Genomic DNA, 20,556 nt, shown 5'->3' on the forward strand with positions numbered 1-20,556 from the left:
TACTATACAGTAACGTATAATACAAGGCAATAGTACCATACAGTAACATATTATACAAGGCAATACTACCATATAGTAACCAATTATACAAGGCAATACTGCTATAGAGTAACGTATAATACAAGGCAATACTACTATACAGTAACGTATTATACAAGGCAATACTACCACAGAGTAACGTGTTATACAAGGCAATACTACTGTACAGTAACGTGTTATACAAGGCAATACTACCACAGAGTAACGTGTTATACAAGGCAATACTACTGTACAGTAACGTGTTATACAAGGCAATACTACCACAGAGTAACGTGTTATACAAGGCAATACTACTGTACAGTAACGTGTTATACAAGGCAATACTACCACAGAGTAACGTGTTATACAAGACAATACTACTGTACAGTAACGTATTATACAAGGCAATACTACCACAGAGTAATGTGTTATACAAGGCAATACTACTGTACAGTAACGTGTTATACAAAATGGCAATACTACTATAGAGTAACGTATAATACAAAGCAATACTACCACAGAGTAACGTGTTATACAAGGCAATACTACTGTACAGTAACGTATTATACAAGGCAATATTACCAGGCAATACTACCACAGAGGAATGTATTATACAAGGCAATACCGCCATAGAGGAACATATTATACAAGGCAATACTAGCACAGAGTAAAGTAGTATACAAGGCAATACTACTATACAGTAAAGTAGCATACAAGGCAATGCTACTATACAGTAACGTATTATACAAGGCAATACTACCAAAAGTAACGTATTATACAAGGCAATACCACCACAGAGTAACGTATTATACAAGGCAGCGAGAGTTTCGAGAAAAACACTATAAAGCTACAATTAAGAACATAAAGATTTAAGAATTAAAACTGTATATGCTTGAACGTAATTTCGTTACAAATTCACTGTTTTCCGTTTAAGACAATTATTTATTTGATTTCATAATTATCAGCTTTATCATCACCGTCGTAGTCATCGTTACGCCAATGCCGCTAACACCACTACCACAATCATCATCATGGTCGTCGTCTCGATAATAATAATAATAATAATAATAATCACCACCAATAGCATCATCATCATCATCATCGTCAGTTACATTAACATGCTATTAACTGAAATCTTTGAGGTACATGCCTATTATCCAGTCGGAGAACCTGTCCGTTTTGCTGCAGAAACAGACACTTTGCCATCAATGTTTGTAGTACGTTGACAACTAATGTCGTCAACAATATCGGCCTGGAAGAGAAATGGTACTCACGCGTGAAGATAAGTGTGGGATCTACTTTTGTATAATTTATTAAATATAATTCCATTACCTACACCATTAAAACCACTCACACTTATAAGCGAAACAAAACTGATCCCGTCTATCTATCTCACTTTCATTCTACTTCATCAAAGGAACTAAGTAGGATAAGGAGATAAGGGAATTTTATTGGAATCTCCTATAAGAAATATTCTGAGTTAACCACGCCTGAATGTGCAAAAATCAAATTTAATTCTACCGCTTAAGCCTTATAATATCTTCCTAAACTCACCAGGTAAACTTCTGAGATGACAGGAACTATCCTTCATATTTGTGCAGGCCAAGGACATCTTACCTAAATGATGGAACCATTGGGCACTACTGAGTGTAGGACAAGAAAATCCTACCCAAATGATCGTACGAGTAGGCAAAGGTGAGTATAGAGACTGAATTCCAACCCAAATGGTCTTTGTAGTAACTACTACGGAGTGTAGAACAAGGACATCCAACGGAATACTGGGGGTGGGGGCACTAAGGAATAAAGTTAATAAACAAATCAGTGAACAAAAGAACTGAAAAAACAAATAAATGAATGAATGAAAGCCGATACTTACCAGAGCTCCATCAGGATGTCAACCAGCCACTGGTAGATCCCATTCATGATCAGAGTGATGTTAAATGCCAGAATGACTGCTATCAGTAGATACACCAATACTTGGATCAAATAACCTTCAAAAGACAACCCCAAAACATATAAAGGGTTTGTTATTTACCAAGAATTCTTTATTTCAGTATAGTGTCGTCTATTTGAACCAAACAAAACATTCCCGAATTTTAACACTAACATTGCACAAGTTATCAGTACCTTTTTTATACTAACCTTGCATTATATTTTCGATTGTTAAGTTACTTATACTGCGCTCTTATTTCATAAAATGAGTTTCAAGAAGTGAATGACTTGTTCCAGGAAACGTATGGTTCCCCAGCTCTACTATGAAATAATCTTCAAGATGCATCATAGCTGACGGATAAGCGTCTACAAAATCTAGATCAAATCTATATCAATATTTGGAACAGTGTACCTGTATATATAGAATACTGACCCCAAGCAATGTAACCAACTTGATAGCCGGCATAACGCATGCTCCCAACCTGCCACAAAAACAAAAGGAATATAGATATGACCATCAAAAATGTTTCAGGTATCGTGCATTTCCTCATTTAAAAAATAAAACAAATATATTGCACATTTTGATAATGGTATATTTATGACGAAAAATAAACGAATACATGCATACATTAATACATTCTGTAATTTGGTCAATTATTCTCTGCTAGGATGTATCCAGAAAGGCAACCAAGCGAACCGAATTATATAGGTATTAAATCGTCGATTTTTAATGTATGGTTTGCAAGAAATACTTTAGGATGGTAGGTATCCAAACTCTTCGTGTAATTCCAGAAAATACTTTATGATAGTATAATGGCAAAACATTTGTTATTGTAAAGTCCATTGTTTGGTCTTTCATAGAGAAATGAATAGTTTCTTATGCTCTGAATGTGTCTTTTCTTAATAAGCACCTTACAGACATTATCAAATCTGCATTCACGAGTTGCTGAATATGAATAATGTACATGAGTAAATATAAAGGGATTAAATATTAATGATATTATCAAAACGAAAAAAGCACTGCATGCGTCTTCATTCAAGCTTACTTCAGAGAGATTTATGAAAAATGTCTAGTATTTTTTTCCAGTTGAGATACTCTGGCATATACAGATTGGTAATTTGCATATTGTTGTGGATAGTTTAGACACATTCCTCGATTGGAACAATGAGTGTAATAAGAGGAGCAGCTAAAGCCGATGGACACACGCTTCTCCTCCAGTAATTGAAGACAAATAAACAAATCTAGAAAACATGACTGAATTTTAATTACCAGCATGTGCGAGTTGGACATCTGTGATTTGGGTGGGATATCAGAGTAATCGCCTCTATACAGTTTCAACAGATTCGTTCTGAAATCAAAGGTGAATAAACAAGGACATCTGAGATAAAAGTGCTTTCTACAATGTGGAATAAAATCAACACAAATTACAATCTCTGTTCCGTTTTAACTAAGCATGAAATAAATACCTTTATATTGTTAAGTGAAGAAATATCAAAGCATTTGGCCTGTTTGAAGCAATCAGATATTCAAATTTCAAACCTTGTCGGCGTCCATACAGGAAAAAAACACAACCACCAGGTAGATTTTAATCAAATAATCTAAATCGTATGAATTTTTAAGCTTGTCATTACTTTTAAAACATGCAATCAATGTTTGTTTATTGACACTAATAAAAATAAATACTGGCAGTCTGAAGAGGACTGAAGTTAGTAAATGGCGCTCTCCATTAAAACAACTACATTCCGGAAACCTTAGATTTCGATTAACGACACGCAAAAGCAAGACTGTTTCTCCTTTCTTTTTCTTAAATCACCCGTAACTTTATGGACTTAACATCAGAACTCTTTTTTACGCCTACAGGCAAGCTGAAACTTTTAGAACTATCTCTTCTAGAATATGCAGCTACAAAATAATATTTTTCTTTCAAAGAACTATATACACCTGGAATCACCGACCGTCGTATATACACATGAATGAGATATATTCCATATGGGAAGAAGAAGACGACAACGACAACGAAGAAGAAGAATGATTTCTTGTACTGACCTGTAGGAAGACAGCATGTGGAGAATCATCACGAATCCAACTATTGTTGCCAGGGTGACCGCAGCTATAAAGGATCCTGAAATACAATGCACATCAAAAAACAGACAGAAAGGAGAAACAAAAACAAGATGGTCAGTGCGTGTATCATAAAGACTGGGGTTGTATTCAGGTTTTTGTTTTACCATGTTCAACTTTCTCGTGATACTTTATGCGTGTTCGTTATATTTCATAACTTGTAAGCAGCTGTATCCTATGAATTAAGAACGACGGAATTTAAAAGTAATTAAAGCAGAGTACCAAAACAATTAAAGATGAAACCCACATGAGCCTCTGATATAAGGAGCAACTCTTGTTACGATTCCTTGGTCATAAACAAAGTAACGGAAAGTAGCAAAACCAAAGTTTTGTACAACATAACAAATAATTTAATTATGAAAGTTATTAATCTACAATATTATTAATTAAATCTCAAATAATTCCAAACGTTATTACAAGTTTTAAAGAATTTAATGTTCTTAATGAATTCTAAATCCTCGAATGTACTGGTCTGCCAATAGTCCTGATGAATCACAATGGCATTGTCCAAAACTCCTTTGAATAAATTCACAACAGTCCCAGAATAATATTTTAGTCCAATGAGTAAATGAGCACTTTGTAGTTCCAAAGAATTATCCAAACATATAGTTCTTCTCAAAATTATATCCAAACACAACACTAAACACTTCCTCAGACTGACCTTAAAACAAGAACATACAAAATAGGGAACACATAAATTGTTAGTCCTATCTCCTTGTATACACGCATACAGCCCTCGCATTATCGCACGTCGTAAAAGAACCCAACTGACTGACCCATCCAATGGGAAATAGCAATTTCTTCTAAAAACCTACGTGATCGATCTATCCATTGTGAAACGACTTCAAACCAGTAAACAGGTTTATTATTAATATAATTATTAATGATTGTAAACACCTATTTATAGATCCTATGCAATCTACAGGCACTATTAATTTCTTAAAATAGAATATAACCGTGAACAAAAATTATGTATCTAATATCTTGTTTATAGATGATAATTACATGGACCAAAAATTACACAAAGCATAAATATACACTCTTAAGCTGGTATTAGAAATATGTCTTGTAATTATTATGTTTCTTCTTACATTTCTCACGGACGTATTCAGCACGTGTTTTCAAGTTTGGACATGAAGATAACTCGCCTATGTAAGACACAAACGCAAGATGATGATTCTCGAATCGTTTTTAAATAGAAGTCGCTGCAATCGTACAAATCTAAGTCAGTCTTGATAAGTTGCAACCAACTATATGAACCAATCATTTTTCAAATCCATGCTTCAACAATGCAAAGAATCCCCACAATCAAAGTACAATCTATCATTAGCAGTGTAATGTTTTCTTGGCTTCAGAACGTGTGTGTGTGTGTGTGTGTGTGTGTGTGTGTGTGTGTACTTACCTTTCAATGCTGGTATAACGTCGAGTATAAGACAAACATATTGCCGGACGATGGCAACGTCAATCGCTTCTCCTGCCTGGGGTATAAACCCGATGCCCTTAAGAGTAAAAATGAGTTTCTCTTCAGCGTACTCAAACTGGCCTATTGCGACCCAAAGTAGCTCAACCGAACTCTGCAAAGTAGTATTCCCACAATATGTAAAACCTGTAATTATCAGTCTTGGTAAAACAAAGCAAAACAAAACATTCTGTCTTGGTATTCATATGACTGAATACTGATAAAGAGTTCATTAGAAAAATTCAATATATTTTACTCGTTGGGTAGTGAGACCGTCATAGTTTTGTTTTTTCAAAAAAAACTTCATATTTTTCTAATTCTAGTTTTGAACTGTCATGTTCCATAGCTTCATCCGAAGATGCATGATCAAAAAGGCATGAAAAGCGTATTGCATAAGTATAATAAAAATGACATTAGTCAAACGAGTTCAGGGTTTAGTGAGAGTATGTCCTATATTTCATATGGAATGTTCATAAAAGTAATGCAGACGAATAAGTGTTCAATTAAATTATGATTATATCTTCTCTGAGAAAATCGATTATTTTCAGTAAGTACGGACGTTCAGAATCAGGTTATGAAACTAAAAATCATAACCATTTTTTACACTGTTTGTATTCTTATCGATACATGTGTAACAACAGCACGTGTTTGTGAGGATCATGAAATTGTTTGTTATTGCTTATCTTTTGTAAATAATATCTGGTGATTTTAGCTGTGAAGAGTTGAATGGTAAAGATTTATAAATTTATCACAAATTTCAATATATTTAGGGAATCTCAGCAGCAGGCTATATTCAGATTATATGTGTACGAAAAAATGACAGAATATCTGAGATTTTAAGAACTTATAAATTGTATACCTTCCGGTTGAAGTATTCAAGCAGCGAGAATACAATCGGTTTTTTAATGATCATATGCGTTTCAGTCATGCTAAGCTTAAAACAATTGGCAATTACAGATTCCTTATAAATTGAGCACAATACAAAACTGGCTTATTTTCATTTGCTATACTTAGTATTTCATTATTATCATGTCAATTTTACCGTAAATGAATCTTACTAAAAATATGTAGGGCACTTATACACCCACCCCACCCTTATAAAGGAAGAAACCAATAAGCCATTGATTTCACAAAAATATGAACCAAAAAAGCAAGTATTCTTTTAATTTCGGTCTAACTCTTTATTTTGTTTTAAAACGTAGTGCATAAAAATAGCGTATTTTTCCTTCGTACCTTGTACATGACCATTGCTCCGATCAGCAATACTGATAACACCCTCGTGGAATATCTGAAGTCTGAAAAATAGACAAACGTGTATATAACATTCATAGCATTGAGCAAAGATACTACCGAGACTGAGGTGCAAGATAGTAGGATCTCTTGAGAAGGGTTACAACCAGGACTGAGATGTAATGTAATAAGATCTGTGCCTCTCTTGCGCAATGATACAATGTTTCTCTTGAGCAATGATACAATGTCTCTCTTGCGCAATGATACAATGTTTCTCTTGAGCAATGATACAATGTCTCTCTTGCGCAATGATTCAATGTTTCTCTTGGACAATTCTACTATGTCTCTCTTGAGCAATGATACAATGTCTCTCTTGAGCAATGATACAATGTCTCTCTTGAGCAATTAAACAATCAGAACCGAATTGTAATGTAGCATGATTTGTACATCTCTTGAGTAAGCATGCAATCAGAACCGAGGTAACGAAGTAAAATATGTGCCTCTCTTGAGCAATGATACAATCAGGACGGAGGTGTGACGTAGTAAAATCGGTCCACTTGAGCAAGGATACAATCGGGACCGAGATGTAGCGTAGTAAAGTCGGTGTCTCTCTTGTGCAAATATACATCCAGGACAGAGACGTGATGTAGTAAAAAATGAGTGAGCAAGGATGTAATCAGGACCGAGGTGAAGTGGTAAGATATGCGTATCTTTTGAGCAAACGTACAACCAGGACATAGGTGTGGTATATTAAGATTTGTACGTATCTTGAGATATGTGTCTCACCTGAGCAAGGATACAGTCAGGACTGAGTTGTAATGTAGTGTGATACCTGTCTCACTTGCGCTAACATTCAAGCATGACCGAGGCTTAATGTAACACATGTGCCTCTATTAAGCAAAGAGACATTCAGGACCAAGTAATGTGGTAAGATATGTGCATATCTGTCACAACTTGCACAAGAACGGGTCACCGGGTGTCCGAGTGGTCTAAAACGCTAGCCTTTACTGATCACTGCCATCTCACCTCTGTAAGTTTGGGTTCGAGTATTAAGCTCGGGAAATGTGGTTATGTGACAAAACTTGCCAGTAGCCTCCCGTGGGTCGAAGGTTTTTCCCAGCGTTTATCTATATTCAACCGCCACCGGTTAAATTGGCCGCCATGTATAGCCTGTCGTGACCTGAAAAATGGCGTTAAATCCACCAAAAAACAACAATTGCACAATAACAAAAGACGAAAAAGGCACAAAAACAGAAAAGTGCAAGTTTTGAGAGACGCACAGAAAACGACAAACTCAACCAAATTTAAATGAATGGATTTCGCAGAAAACAAATTGAAATGTTTTCTCTATTATTTTTCACTTAGCTCTATTGTGCCTTCATAATAATTTCAGATTAAATAATTCCGTAAATCAATGAATTAATGTTTAAGACATTTAAAGACGTTACATATAAGTGACAATTTATATTAGATATATAGGTACAAATGACCCCAAGAAGAATTATGCGATATGATCACATATGAACGCTCAAAAACACGCACAAACAGACAATAATAATAATAATAATGAGGACTTTGTATAGCGCCTAATCTTTAGAAGCTCTAAGCGCTTTGCAACACTAGACAACACCTATAAGATAAAAAACATATAACGATACAATTACAAAAACAAATACCATGAAATTAGAAAACAAAAAAGAAAAAACATGCTGAGAATATTCAAGGTAGGAAACATTATTAGGTCTTTAAGTTTGTTCTTGCAGTCGAAATAAGTGAGTTTTGAGAGCACTCTTGAATGGGATCATTGTGTCTTTATGTCTAAGTTCAGTGGGCAATTCATCCCGTGTTGCTGGGCCCTGGTACGCAAAAGAACACTGTCCATATGACTTTGTTTTCTTAGTGGGAATAATGAGTATACGATTGTCAGAAGAGGAGCGTAAGTATCTTGCTGGTGTGTACACATGGGTGAGGTCGGATAGGTATGTTGGACTAGAGTCCGACACTGAAACGTAGCACAGAGAACAAATTTTGTGTTTGATTCTGGATCGAATGGATAGCCAGTGTAGGGTACAGAGCAGCGGGGAGGTGTGCTCTGATCGTGGTACTCTAAGTATGATCCGAGCAGCTGTGTTTTGAACTTTTTGAAGTTTCTGGAGCAGATATTGAGATGAACCAGACAAAATTGAGTTACAATAGTCCAGTCTGTCTTGAAAGTACCAATGAACACACAAGTGTTTTAGTGGCATCAACTGAAACATATTTGCGAATTGAGCTGATGCGTCTCAGCTCAAGATATGCAGACTTGCATATGTTCATGACATGTTGGTGCAATGTGAGAGTACTGTCCAGAGTAACACCTAGGTTTCGTACTGATTGTGTGAATTTAATGTTGGTGTTGCTGAAATTTATTGTTTGAGGTAAAGGATGTGAATGAGAAAGTCTTTGTGTTGTGATCAGAATGGCCTCAGTTTTATCATCATTCATCTTCAGCTTGTTACATGTCATCCATGATTTCATATCAGAAATGCACCTCTCTACACCTTGGATGGTAGCATCATTTAGCAGTTCGAAGCTGGTCCCTAACACTGCTATACCATAGAGAACACGTTTGAATTGATACTCTGCACTTGGTAGCTGGGACATGTTTGTCGAGCAATGAACGCAGGCAGTTATCGAGTTGTTCTGCTTTAGGAGGTAAGCAAGTTATTAAGTTTGCTTGAATGTCGTGCATTAGTTTGGTTCTATTTATCATACGGAGGTTTCTCTTAGTAGCAGATAAAGTTGGAGGGTTAGGGCCTGATACGTCAAGATGGCATATAATGCAGAGGTGATCTGATGTAAGGTCATGAGATACCTAGGAGGACCGTAAAATGTTATCATCAGGTCTATGAAGAATCCAGTCTAAAATGTGACCATGTTTATGGATGGGTTGGTTAACTGACTGTTTGAGGTTGAAAACATTAATGGAATCTATCAGTTTTGATGTGTTTGGGTTTCCGAGACAATCAAAGTGAAAGTCGAAATCTCCAAGAAAAATCAGGTTGCCACCTATCGAATTTCCATACTCCAGGAGATTCGGAAACTGCTCCAAAAAGAGAGATTCAGTCAGCTTGTTTTTTTTCTACTAATAGGAGGGCGGTAAAGGCAGAAAAAAATGGACTGACCTTTGCTCCAGTGTGAGCGTGGTTTGGACTAGTTCAAACGATGTGTGGTCGAAATTGAATGTTGTGGTGTGGTCAAGACGTTTGATCATGGAGTTCTTTGTGATGACAGCAATTCCACCTCAGCGAGAGTTACGGGGGAACGACTTGATGGAGTAACAAGTGGGTGATAGATCCGCACACTTGGGCTCATCGCCTGATGTTTTTGCCATGTTTCTGTCAGGAAAAAGACGTCAATATTCTGGTCGTTGATAAAAATCAACTATTTCTGTGCGCTTTTCTGGTGGTCCTACTGACTGGGCATTGAACAATGCAATACGCAGATGTATCTCTTGGATAGTTGACACAAAGGTTGACGAATTAATAGGGATTTGAATTAGGCTATCTAAATTAACGGTCGAAACAATTTTAAATTGTTGAGCCGAAATAAGGGAGATAACTGGAATTCTTCTTCCTGTTCTACGCCGGCCAGCTTTGAAAAAAGGTTTCTTTTTTCGCTTCTGTTTACATTTAGGTAATGATGAATGTAGTCCCAATTTGTTTAGTCTTGAGCACAATGTAGTGTGGAGAGCCAAGGAGTGATCATTTAAAGGAATTAATGAGGGTCCATCATAGCATAAACGGGTTGACCGGCGAGTATCACGTGATGGCGGTTTGTTCAGAAACAATGGAGCAAGACAGCTGAGAAAAAATCTAATTGTTCTCATTTCCAAAACAAGGAGATGAAGAAACACATACGAATTGAACAGTCAATACATAATGAACACAATAACGTAGATGAAGACAGGCAACAAGCACAAATATCATGAAAACGGCACTATAAAACGGAACAGCTGCTTCAAGCCCGTTAAGCGATAGCGGCTATACAGTGTTGATTATGAACATCCTAGCCGAAATATTGAATATAGTTATATTATTCAATGGGTATTTTTCAAATGGCCCGGTTATCGGTCCAAGATCATTCAAATTGGGCCAAGTCGGCGCGTATTAGCTTGAGACCAATCAGATACGGGCTTACATGAGCCATGCAAAATTTAACGCGCTAAAGACAATTGTTTTATCCATCTTAAAAAAAAACGGCATGGTAGACCATAGGGCTGTCCGATGCGTGAATTTAACATCGTTTAATGCTGTTGGATATCACAATGAAACTGTTTGACTGCAATTTTCTTACTTAAAACAAGAATGAGTCTATTTATTTGTAGACCCCTTTCGAATAGTAGCTATGAAGACGCTAACTGGCCCATGAGGTGATCGCATCACCCCACCCACCCACCCGACCTGAATGAAAATCACAGGCTTTTATTATTGTATATGGCCATCCCAGTCTATGTAACTAGTTTAGGTGGTTTTCAAAAATAAACGACGCTTGAAAAAGATATTGAAAGGGGCTTTTAGTTTGGATAGAACGTACTGATTTAGATTTTACATCCATTAGGCATGTTTCCTTTCCTTTTATTTTGTAAATTGAATCTCTCTCTCTCTCTCTCTCTTTTTATATATATATATATATATATATATATATATATATATATATATATATATATATATATATATATATATAAATTATAAAGCAATATGATATACCAATACTATTGGTATATCAGACTGTGATCCGCCCATGGCGCAATAATACGCTTATATAAACATTCTCGCGAGCGTCTGCGGCTGATTCTAGATCATTGATCAGTTTCCACACATTAATCATTAGTGACATATGAAAAAAACGATAAAAAGGTATTAATAATCCCCGTTCTCTAAATGAATTTAATATGGTGTACATTCTCATCACAATCCTTTCTGCTTCTGTTCCCCCTACATGCATAACGGATAAACTGTGCAGAAATGTGGAGTGAGAGAGAGAGAGAGATGTAATTGGGTCTGGATTAAAACCTTGAAATAGAAATTACACCAAGTAACCTACAAGAATATGGTTCGTCGTAACAATATGTGTGCACATTCCTTGGATTTATCTACAGAGTTTATCAATGATGCAAAGTTGCAAATATTATATGGTAAATTTCTTGGTTACGTGATACATATGCTTTGATATATTTAATGTGTTGTTGTTGCTTCTTAAACATACCACAGTGTTCTAAAGATCGATTTTTATTAGTCAAACATGAAAATGTCCAGAGGCCTCTCTAAATAAATAAATAAATAAATAAATAAAACAGAATAATGACTTAGATCAACTGTAAATATATTAAAATATTTTAATTACCTCTTGTTGGTTCGCCATTTCGCTTAGTTCCTATTCCACATTAATTTCAATGCGCCGGTACGTGAATGGTTAAGCTTTCATTTGAATGGCGTAGCTAATCATGTGTCTGTAGTGCTCTACTTTTATCACTGAAATCATCCTTCATGTTTAAATCTTAAGTGTGTATTATATTGATTTAATCAATGTGAATAAAGCAAACTAACAACTTATCAATATGTAAAGGTGATTGTGAATAGCCACAAAAGGCATAAAACTACATTTTGGAGCGGACACACTCGGGGATGTGATGAGTTCATTCACTCGGTCAATATGATGCCTGTAGTAAATCTTAACTCCGTTTAAAGGGCAAATATATGTATTTGTATGTGATATAAATAAAATATATGTACAGTATGTACATATAATATAATATTCTACTTGCTGTATGCATATTTGGCTGTGCAGATCTAGGTCTGCAATTTGCATTGGGACTCGACTCGTTAAAGAGTATATGCGGTAATCCATGTCCTCTATTATTATCTCCAAGTAAGTTAATGAAATACTTTATGCTACTTCATTTAAGTTAGACGATGCTATTAACATCGGTTTCATCTATTTTTCTTTTTTTTAAATTAATTAGTCTATTATTATTCCACATAACGTTTTATCTATTACTGCGATTTACTGCTAATTGGCTACATCAATTTGGCTAATTGTATTTCATACGTCAACCTTTCAGAATAGCCTTCTTTGTCATCTTGCTATCTAAAACTTATAAAGATGTTTTAGTGTATTCAATTTTGTAATATTTAGATATCGACAGTTTACATTGTTTTCAACATCGCTCTGATAGTTTAGCGTACATATTTAATGTATTTTATTGTTTGTTTTATTCATGAATAATTAATGGCACAAAAAAAAAAATCAGTGCAGATAACAGATAAAGTCGCAGGGAAAGTTTTGAAGCCATGAATGCTTTTAAACCCCTAACGAAAAGAGATAGCGTTCTTCTAACGCCTTAGGGTCAGATGTAGCTTCATCACCTAATCAGACATGCATGTCTCGCAAGCAAACAGTTTCAATACAAAGTTCATCATAGGTTATCTTAAAAAAAATTGCTTTAGTCGTGTACTTGGGCTACGAAGTCACACAAAAATTTACTAAATTTAAAACAATCCGTATCGGTAAACACGGCGGTGATCTTTAACATGTCATCACATATTGATGACTTCCCGCACAATTTTATTTATTCTACTGTTATGACTTTAAACAAGAAAAGTCAAACCCATCAAGTTTTGTAAAATTTGAAATATTAATTTATTTTCATAAATACAAAGTAAAATAATTAAAAATAACTTACAGCATGGTGAATGAATTCCTAAAATCCCTAACGTTCTATCAATTCCATTAGTTCTAAGTAATCTGAATAAGTGTCAAAGGTATTCCGAATGATATCACTATTGTACTGATGCTTCAACAGTACAGAAATAATCACTGATATAATCCCAACATGTCTTTATATGATTTCACGGTAATTACAATACAGCTATTAATCCAAATTTCTTTGAATGAACGTTAGAGCACTGAAATTCCAACGAATGATGATTTTAATAAATCAATCAATCCTCTCATATATCTCTTACAAGACCAATAGTACTACTAAGAATGTCTAAGTCCGCGTAGTAATTCACTTGTATAAAAAGATAATTTGCAATACCGAAAACTGCAGTTCCAGGCGTTCAATTAATCATTCTTGGTATTTTGAAAAAAAAGTTTACAGTAAAATAAAAAAAATCAGCTGTATAAATTCTGGTGAAAAACAAATTAGGTCAGCTGGGGTTTTCCAAAATCCATTTACTTGTCGAATCACGTAATGTTTCCTTGCACTTATAGGTCAAATCGACCTTGGAATTTATGAATTAATCTATTAACACTTTTGATACATGACACATTTTACAGTACAAACTAATATCATAGGATTGTAGCATTAAAATGTCATTAACTAAAACTGTTAGTATGAACATATTGCACATAATATAGATTTACATAAGACAATACGCAGATAAGAATGAAAGCCTTTTCTTCGACATAGTAATAACTTCCCAAACCAAACCACTGAAAAGAAATACTAAACGTGCCATCAACAATAAAATGAATAGTTTTTGATGATAGCAAATAGTGTCATAATAAGCATCCTTTAGATCCATATATGACAAGATTAAAAGAGTTAAATAACGCTTATACAAATTGGTTTTAAATTCTGTATATGGTCTGATATACATCTTAGGAAGAAAACCTGTAGTAAAGACCACCATCTCAAATGGGGTTTAATGCGTTACTATGAAAGGAATTTGCTTTCAAAAGAACGAGCTGCACTTTGTTTCTTTCTTTTTTTTCTTTTTTTTTTTTCTCTAAAATTGTTACTTTTTTTTTTAATTTTAAGAAATTGTTTGGCCTCATATATGGCTAAAACAAAGACAGACCGTGTCAGTCAGCTGTACGATTCTTAATCAAGAGCTTGTATTTCCATCTCATGCCACAGGTAAGAGTGATTCCGAATTCATATTCCGACCATTTCAAATCAGATAGTCTTAGGCGCTGGAAAAACGTTTAGCAAATTCTCGTTTCGCTTTTCCAAAGTTGAAAACCAACGCGCTAAAAAAAAAACTTCTCACGTAGTAAAACCTGCGTTTGAATGGTGTGGATTGATTTCAACGCATTTTACGCTATTCTGTCCAAAAAAGGGCAGGAACAAGCAGGTGTAGACATACCTGGTTGTCCGTGATAGAGCCAGTCGTTGACCAGACTTTTTACAGCTGACACGACCTTCTCACGCACAGTTCCTGGAGCAGACCTATAATAGACACCGATAAATAAAAAGCTTTGAATAGTGCTGTATGATATATATACAACATATAAACATAGATAAAAGGAAACTGTCTTCATAACGAGAGGATCTATTATGAGCAAATATCGACGAGCGGAAATGACTACCGGAAATGCTTCTAGCGCAACCTCCATACACTAAAGAATTTGGAAAGAAAAGGCAGATAATAAGGTTACTGAGAAGATTGTATATGCATCTGAAAGTAAGTTATTTTAAGGTAAATGGAAAGAGTTTCTTCACACAGAAAAAAAATCAGTCTGAATAAGGATAGGCCCTACAATTCGATATCACTCATATGATGTTTATTGTATGTTTGAAATAATTTTTTTAGTATTGTATATAATGTAATTGAGGGAAAACGACATTTTTTTACATTGTATTCACAATATATTTTGCCTATTAAAACCAGCTTAACTTTGTTACAGATGTTTACCACTTGGTGATCTTGCACACAGTAAATTGCATTGGGATGAATTTCTCTAATATTTATAATCAATTATCCCTTTACAGACACTATTGTAACTCTACTGTTTTGAATTCCTTTAGGAAAAAAAAACTTCCAGTTAAATACTTTACGTACCCATCATTTAGTCATATGATGGGGACTTAAACTGCAGTCCCATCCATGGAATTGCTACCACGTTGCCTGCCAACTAAGACGGTTAAAAAGTGTATAATGTTGGCGTCATTTCCATCAATGACTGACCATGGGTTCATAGCCATCCCAAGCAGCCGTAGAAAATATATAGAACTTAAATTATAAGACATCTATTTTAAAATTAAGATCAATTAGAATGCCGTCTGTACTCGTTTATAATTGAAGTCCAACTGCAAGCAGCATAGACCCTGCTCTGCCAGAGCATTATGCAATGGCATATCAGATTCTGTGTTGTTTGTACTAATTAGCTCTAATCATATAGGTTAAATCAGTTTTGCTGCAGTAGTTTTATAACAACTACTGGAATCCATCATAATCACTACGCTTGATAATGACACATTACCCAGTGGAGTTGATAAAATTTGGAACACTTTTGTATAACGGTCATCGAAAACGAACAAATAGATATACAAAGACAAAGCTACTTACGGCCCTGGCGGAGGGTGACGAAGTAGTTTTATTACATGTTTCCCCTCCCAGGAGTCGTAGACCGATTTCTCCGCTTCAAAAACCGACAACGTCTGCATGGTGGTGAAGAACTTTTTCTTTTGGCGGATGGAGAGGATGAGTCTCGCCGTATAGCTTGCACTCAAATAAATTTCGCACAGGAGTAAAGGTATAATTTTTACGACGTCGATTGATCGATGAATCTAAGGAAAGTACAGAAATGGTAACAATAATGCTGAGAATTTTTCATTAATATAAGAGGCGGTGTGATTTCTTCATCTTAATCACTTGCCCCGAATTATTTCAGGCAAACCAAAATTTCTCGAGGAATTTGGTCATTTGTTAGAGGCATTTTGACTTCTATATTTAATGCTTAACTTCCACGATCACTTTAATTAAAACCTTTAAAGTGAATGCTTTGTTTGGAAAGCGGTGGGTACTACAAGGCCAGTTTTGGGCCAATTACACAACTGAATCATCATTTTCGTAAAGGTTCAATAGGATGATTTTTCCGAAATCAGATAATGTAAATAAAATGATTTGTGTGCCGTTAAATAACGTTTGGTGAATTATAACTCTCTCTCTCTCTCTCTCTCTCTCTCTCTCTCTCTCTCTCTCTCTCTCTCTCTCTCTGCACGTCGGAGAGAAAGCGATTTATTTAAATCCTGCCTGAAGCCAAACCTTGTCTTTTTCAATCGCCCAGTGTTACTAGAGAGCTACTACTCACTTGTTCAACGTACTAAAGGAAGTTTTATCTGCAGTATTTGCCAACTATTTAAAATAAAGTGTATGTTATTACAACGTTTGATAACGTACACATTGTTTGTACGACAATAACGTTTTTGTTAACATCACAAAGGCTTATATACAGATCAACCAATCAAATAATCAGTCTATGGATAAACGAATCAATTAATCACCCTATGGATCAATCAATGTCTTTAAAATAAAATCGGTTACTTTTTTCCACAAACACAAATTAAATATATATGAATGCGATGCATTACAAACTTTTTGGTATACTTGTTTTTCTTTAAATTCCATTTGTATCCCTAGCCATCACAGAGCAGAACTACAAAACCGCTCAGACGTGTCTATAGAGGTTGGTGCACATATTAGAGAAGGGATCTAGATATGCTTTTTGCATTAACATGTCTTGAATTTCAGTATCGTTGATGTTTTTGTCCATTTGCCTATCCATCCATCCATCCATCCATCCATCCATTAATCACACTTTCATTTATGGAGCAAAACTCTAACACTTTATCTCTGGACTTTTTATTAGACTAGTGGTGTGGATGAGCCTCGGGCTCTTCACAGTTCCTTCCGTTATAAAGTTTCTAGTGTTTTCGTCCATTTATCTAATCATATATCCATCCATCAGTCACACGTTTCTTTCCGGAGCAAAACCCCAAAATCCCTAATAGTATCACAGTGAATCGTATTGCATATTTTAGACATGTACTCTAGATATGCCTTTGCTGTTAGGATTTCTATATGCAAATTTTTCCCTATTGGTCATTGTTCCTTTATTCACACTTTTCTTTTAGAGAAAAGCTCACAAACCACTCAATATATCCCTGTTACACCTGGTACAACCATTATACCAGTAATCTAGATATACCTTTTCTTACTGAGAAATCGTTGACTTCAATATATATTTTTGGGGATGGGTAAACAGATAGATGACTCTATTTTCACTTACAAGTATATAATAATTGATTGTATTACATCATGACGATAGAAATAACAGATTGATAAGAGAATCCATTGAAACATTTGCCATCGATCAACCACGGTTAGTATAAGCCTTGAAAACTTATATCTACCACCTGCTAATAAAAGTGCCATTAATGCAGGGTTGGAAGGGTCTCGCAAGCATCCTATCGGATAGAGTTATGGCCCTTGACAATTAGCTCCATAACTTCACATGAACAGATGCTTATAACTGGCATAGCTCAAGAATCATTCAAATTATTCTGATGTAATTTGGTACGAATTGTTTCTGATAGACCCAGAAGTGTTTGGTCCCTATATTGTCTCGTTGACTGTATATTTGATAGAGTTATTGCCCTTGACATATACTTCAATATCTTCACATGGAATGTTACTAATAACTTGCATATCTCAAGAACCATTTTGCAAATTCTTATTCCATTTGGAATGAATACTGTCTCAATATACTTATATGTGCTCTGTATGGGTTTGCACTCACTTGAAATAGGGCACTAACATACGTAGCATACAAATTCAGTCGGAACATAGCTCGACTATTTCCCTCAAGTCGGAGAAATAATCTCGGGAGTAGTTGTATGAATACACATCATTTTGATGTGTTTCGTGATTCGCGAGAGAGAGTGACCATATGTTGCGATAGAAAAGGTCCATTATGTTCCTATTGTGTGATTTCATCTCTTTCTGCTGCTATTGTGTACCTTAAAATTAGTTCCGAATATATTTCTTATTGGCGGTGAATCACATCCTATGTTCCTTTCTAGAACTAATGGATACAACTTGAGGGATTTGACTTTAGGATACTTTAAACTTTCAAAAGAAGTCCTAATAAACAGCAGGAAACCTAGGTGATTTGGCGTCCCTAGCGGATTAGTGTCATCAATTTGTGTCTCACATGCATTATTACGACGAGAGACATTAGCCACTCTTCCGATAGCGGCGGCTGAAGTGCGTCAACGATGTTAAAGTTTATGTGAAAGTTTGTGTTTAAGTTATTGGAAGTCAGATTCGAAAGCGGATGGGGTGGGATGAATATGTGGGGAGTGACACATCATTGCACAGATCAAGGTGAAACGGCCATTGATTACAATTAATATATATGATAAACCTTATTCTGGATCACGCAACCTTTTAACACGAAGCAATATCTGCCTAATTTGTGAAATTAAAAATTACAAACAAAAAGCAGACGAACTTGATTTGAAAGTTATAAATAACAGAAATGGACACCATAGCTACTCTTAATATACTACGAGATTGTACAGTCAGCTTCTGATTCTTTCAAATCGTGTCCCATCTTCAATCACAGAACGTATTTTGCTTGGCACAATTGCAGTGTAGCTCATAATTATCGATTCTCTTCGTGCCTTACAAATTGTAAACAACCATACCTCGTTCTATTCGCACAAAGATTGATTCATTTGTAAATATGTAGTTGTCAACGGCGAGTGTGGTGTTAAGCCCACGCTACCCGAAGATGACGTAGCAATCTAATTTTCACGATGACGTCCAGTGGTGGGACGCATAGGTTTAAAAAAGTGCATATATACTGTATACAATATGCTAGTTGCATGCCCATATAACGGATAGGATACAGTTGAAACAGAGTGGAGAGGAAACTACAGTGGTCAAATTGTCTGAACCATCACAATATTCTTCTGGTAGAGTTCACGTCATCCTTTATATCATATGCCAAACATTTCACAATAAAGCTGCCGTTCAAAAAGTGGTTTTACCATACATTTTTATTTTCTTAAATTTGTATTGGAGTGGTAGTCAAAATGTAAATGTTTTGACTACATTAAAAAATAAGTAATTTATAATAATAATAATAATAATAATAATAATAATAATAATAATAATGATAATTATTATTATTATTATTATTATTATTATTATTATTATTATTATTGATACTACTACTACTTTGATCTTTTTCTTTATTTTCTTAGGAATCACTTATTAATGTGTTGCAATAATAATAATAATAATAAAAATTATAACATCCCAAAGGACAAACAAGACTAGACTTAAAGGGAAGGCATTTTTATGATCAGAGAGTCCTTTCATCGTTCTACTCCGTCTCCTCAGCATAGCATGGACAAAAACACTGCACCCGTCGTTGACGTCTACAGTCATCCAAATTGCACAAAAATAAAATGTTTTGTATTTTTCTTATACACTAAGAGATGAGCTGCTAAAAAGTATCAATATCAACACCTAAACAAATGTATTTTACTATGCTGTTTATGGCTCACTGTGTATTGTACTGTTTTATTCCCTTAGACATCATGGGCCGAGGCCTAAGGTCCTGAAATAAACCTTCTGTTCTGTTATGTTCTAATGTTCTGAGTCAAGATCAATTTAGATGGGTATTTATTTACCTTTAAAATTTACTAGGGTGATTTTTCCGTTTACTTGAAGAATGAATTGAAAATTCAAGTTCGGATGCCAAAGTAATCACCAATGTACAATCCCTCACCCCCAACAGGATTCGGACATGTTGCCGAACACATACCACATGTGTGCCCATGAGTAGAAAAGTATTTTTAAAATCCAAATAAAATTATTGCATGATTAGAATTTGATCATATACTATGGTCTCAATTAAATATAAAATGGTTTACTTGAATTACAAATGTTTACTCCGTACAATGATCTTAAAACATACCAGAAAAGTTCCATCTATAAAAACAATTTCATCT

At 35.1% G+C, this 20,556-nt stretch overlaps 1 protein-coding gene across 1 annotated transcript in view; it reads right to left on the reverse strand.

The window, feature by feature from the left end:
* Positions 1-1,131: 1,131 nt before the first annotated feature.
* The window catches only part of LOC149798899 (receptor for retinol uptake stra6-like), a 29,096-nt gene continuing 9,671 nt past the window's right edge, over positions 1,132-20,556 (reverse strand). Inside the window, exons 6-14 of the mRNA XM_089958104.1 lie at positions 16,100-16,320; positions 14,897-14,979; positions 6,765-6,826; positions 5,475-5,646; positions 3,998-4,073; positions 3,221-3,299; positions 2,384-2,432; positions 1,895-2,009; positions 1,132-1,270 (exon numbers count right to left, since the gene is read on the reverse strand). Of these exons, the coding sequence (XP_089814230.1) occupies positions 1,132-1,270; positions 1,895-2,009; positions 2,384-2,432; positions 3,221-3,299; positions 3,998-4,073; positions 5,475-5,646; positions 6,765-6,826; positions 14,897-14,979; positions 16,100-16,320 (996 nt within the window). The remainder of the gene's footprint in view (positions 1,271-1,894; positions 2,010-2,383; positions 2,433-3,220; positions 3,300-3,997; positions 4,074-5,474; positions 5,647-6,764; positions 6,827-14,896; positions 14,980-16,099; positions 16,321-20,556) is intronic.

Source organism: Sinohyriopsis cumingii, chromosome 5 (genome assembly GCF_028554795.1).
Source record: "Sinohyriopsis cumingii isolate HCF-2022 chromosome 5, ASM2855479v2, whole genome shotgun sequence".
NCBI lineage: Eukaryota > Metazoa > Mollusca > Bivalvia > Unionida > Unionidae > Sinohyriopsis > Sinohyriopsis cumingii.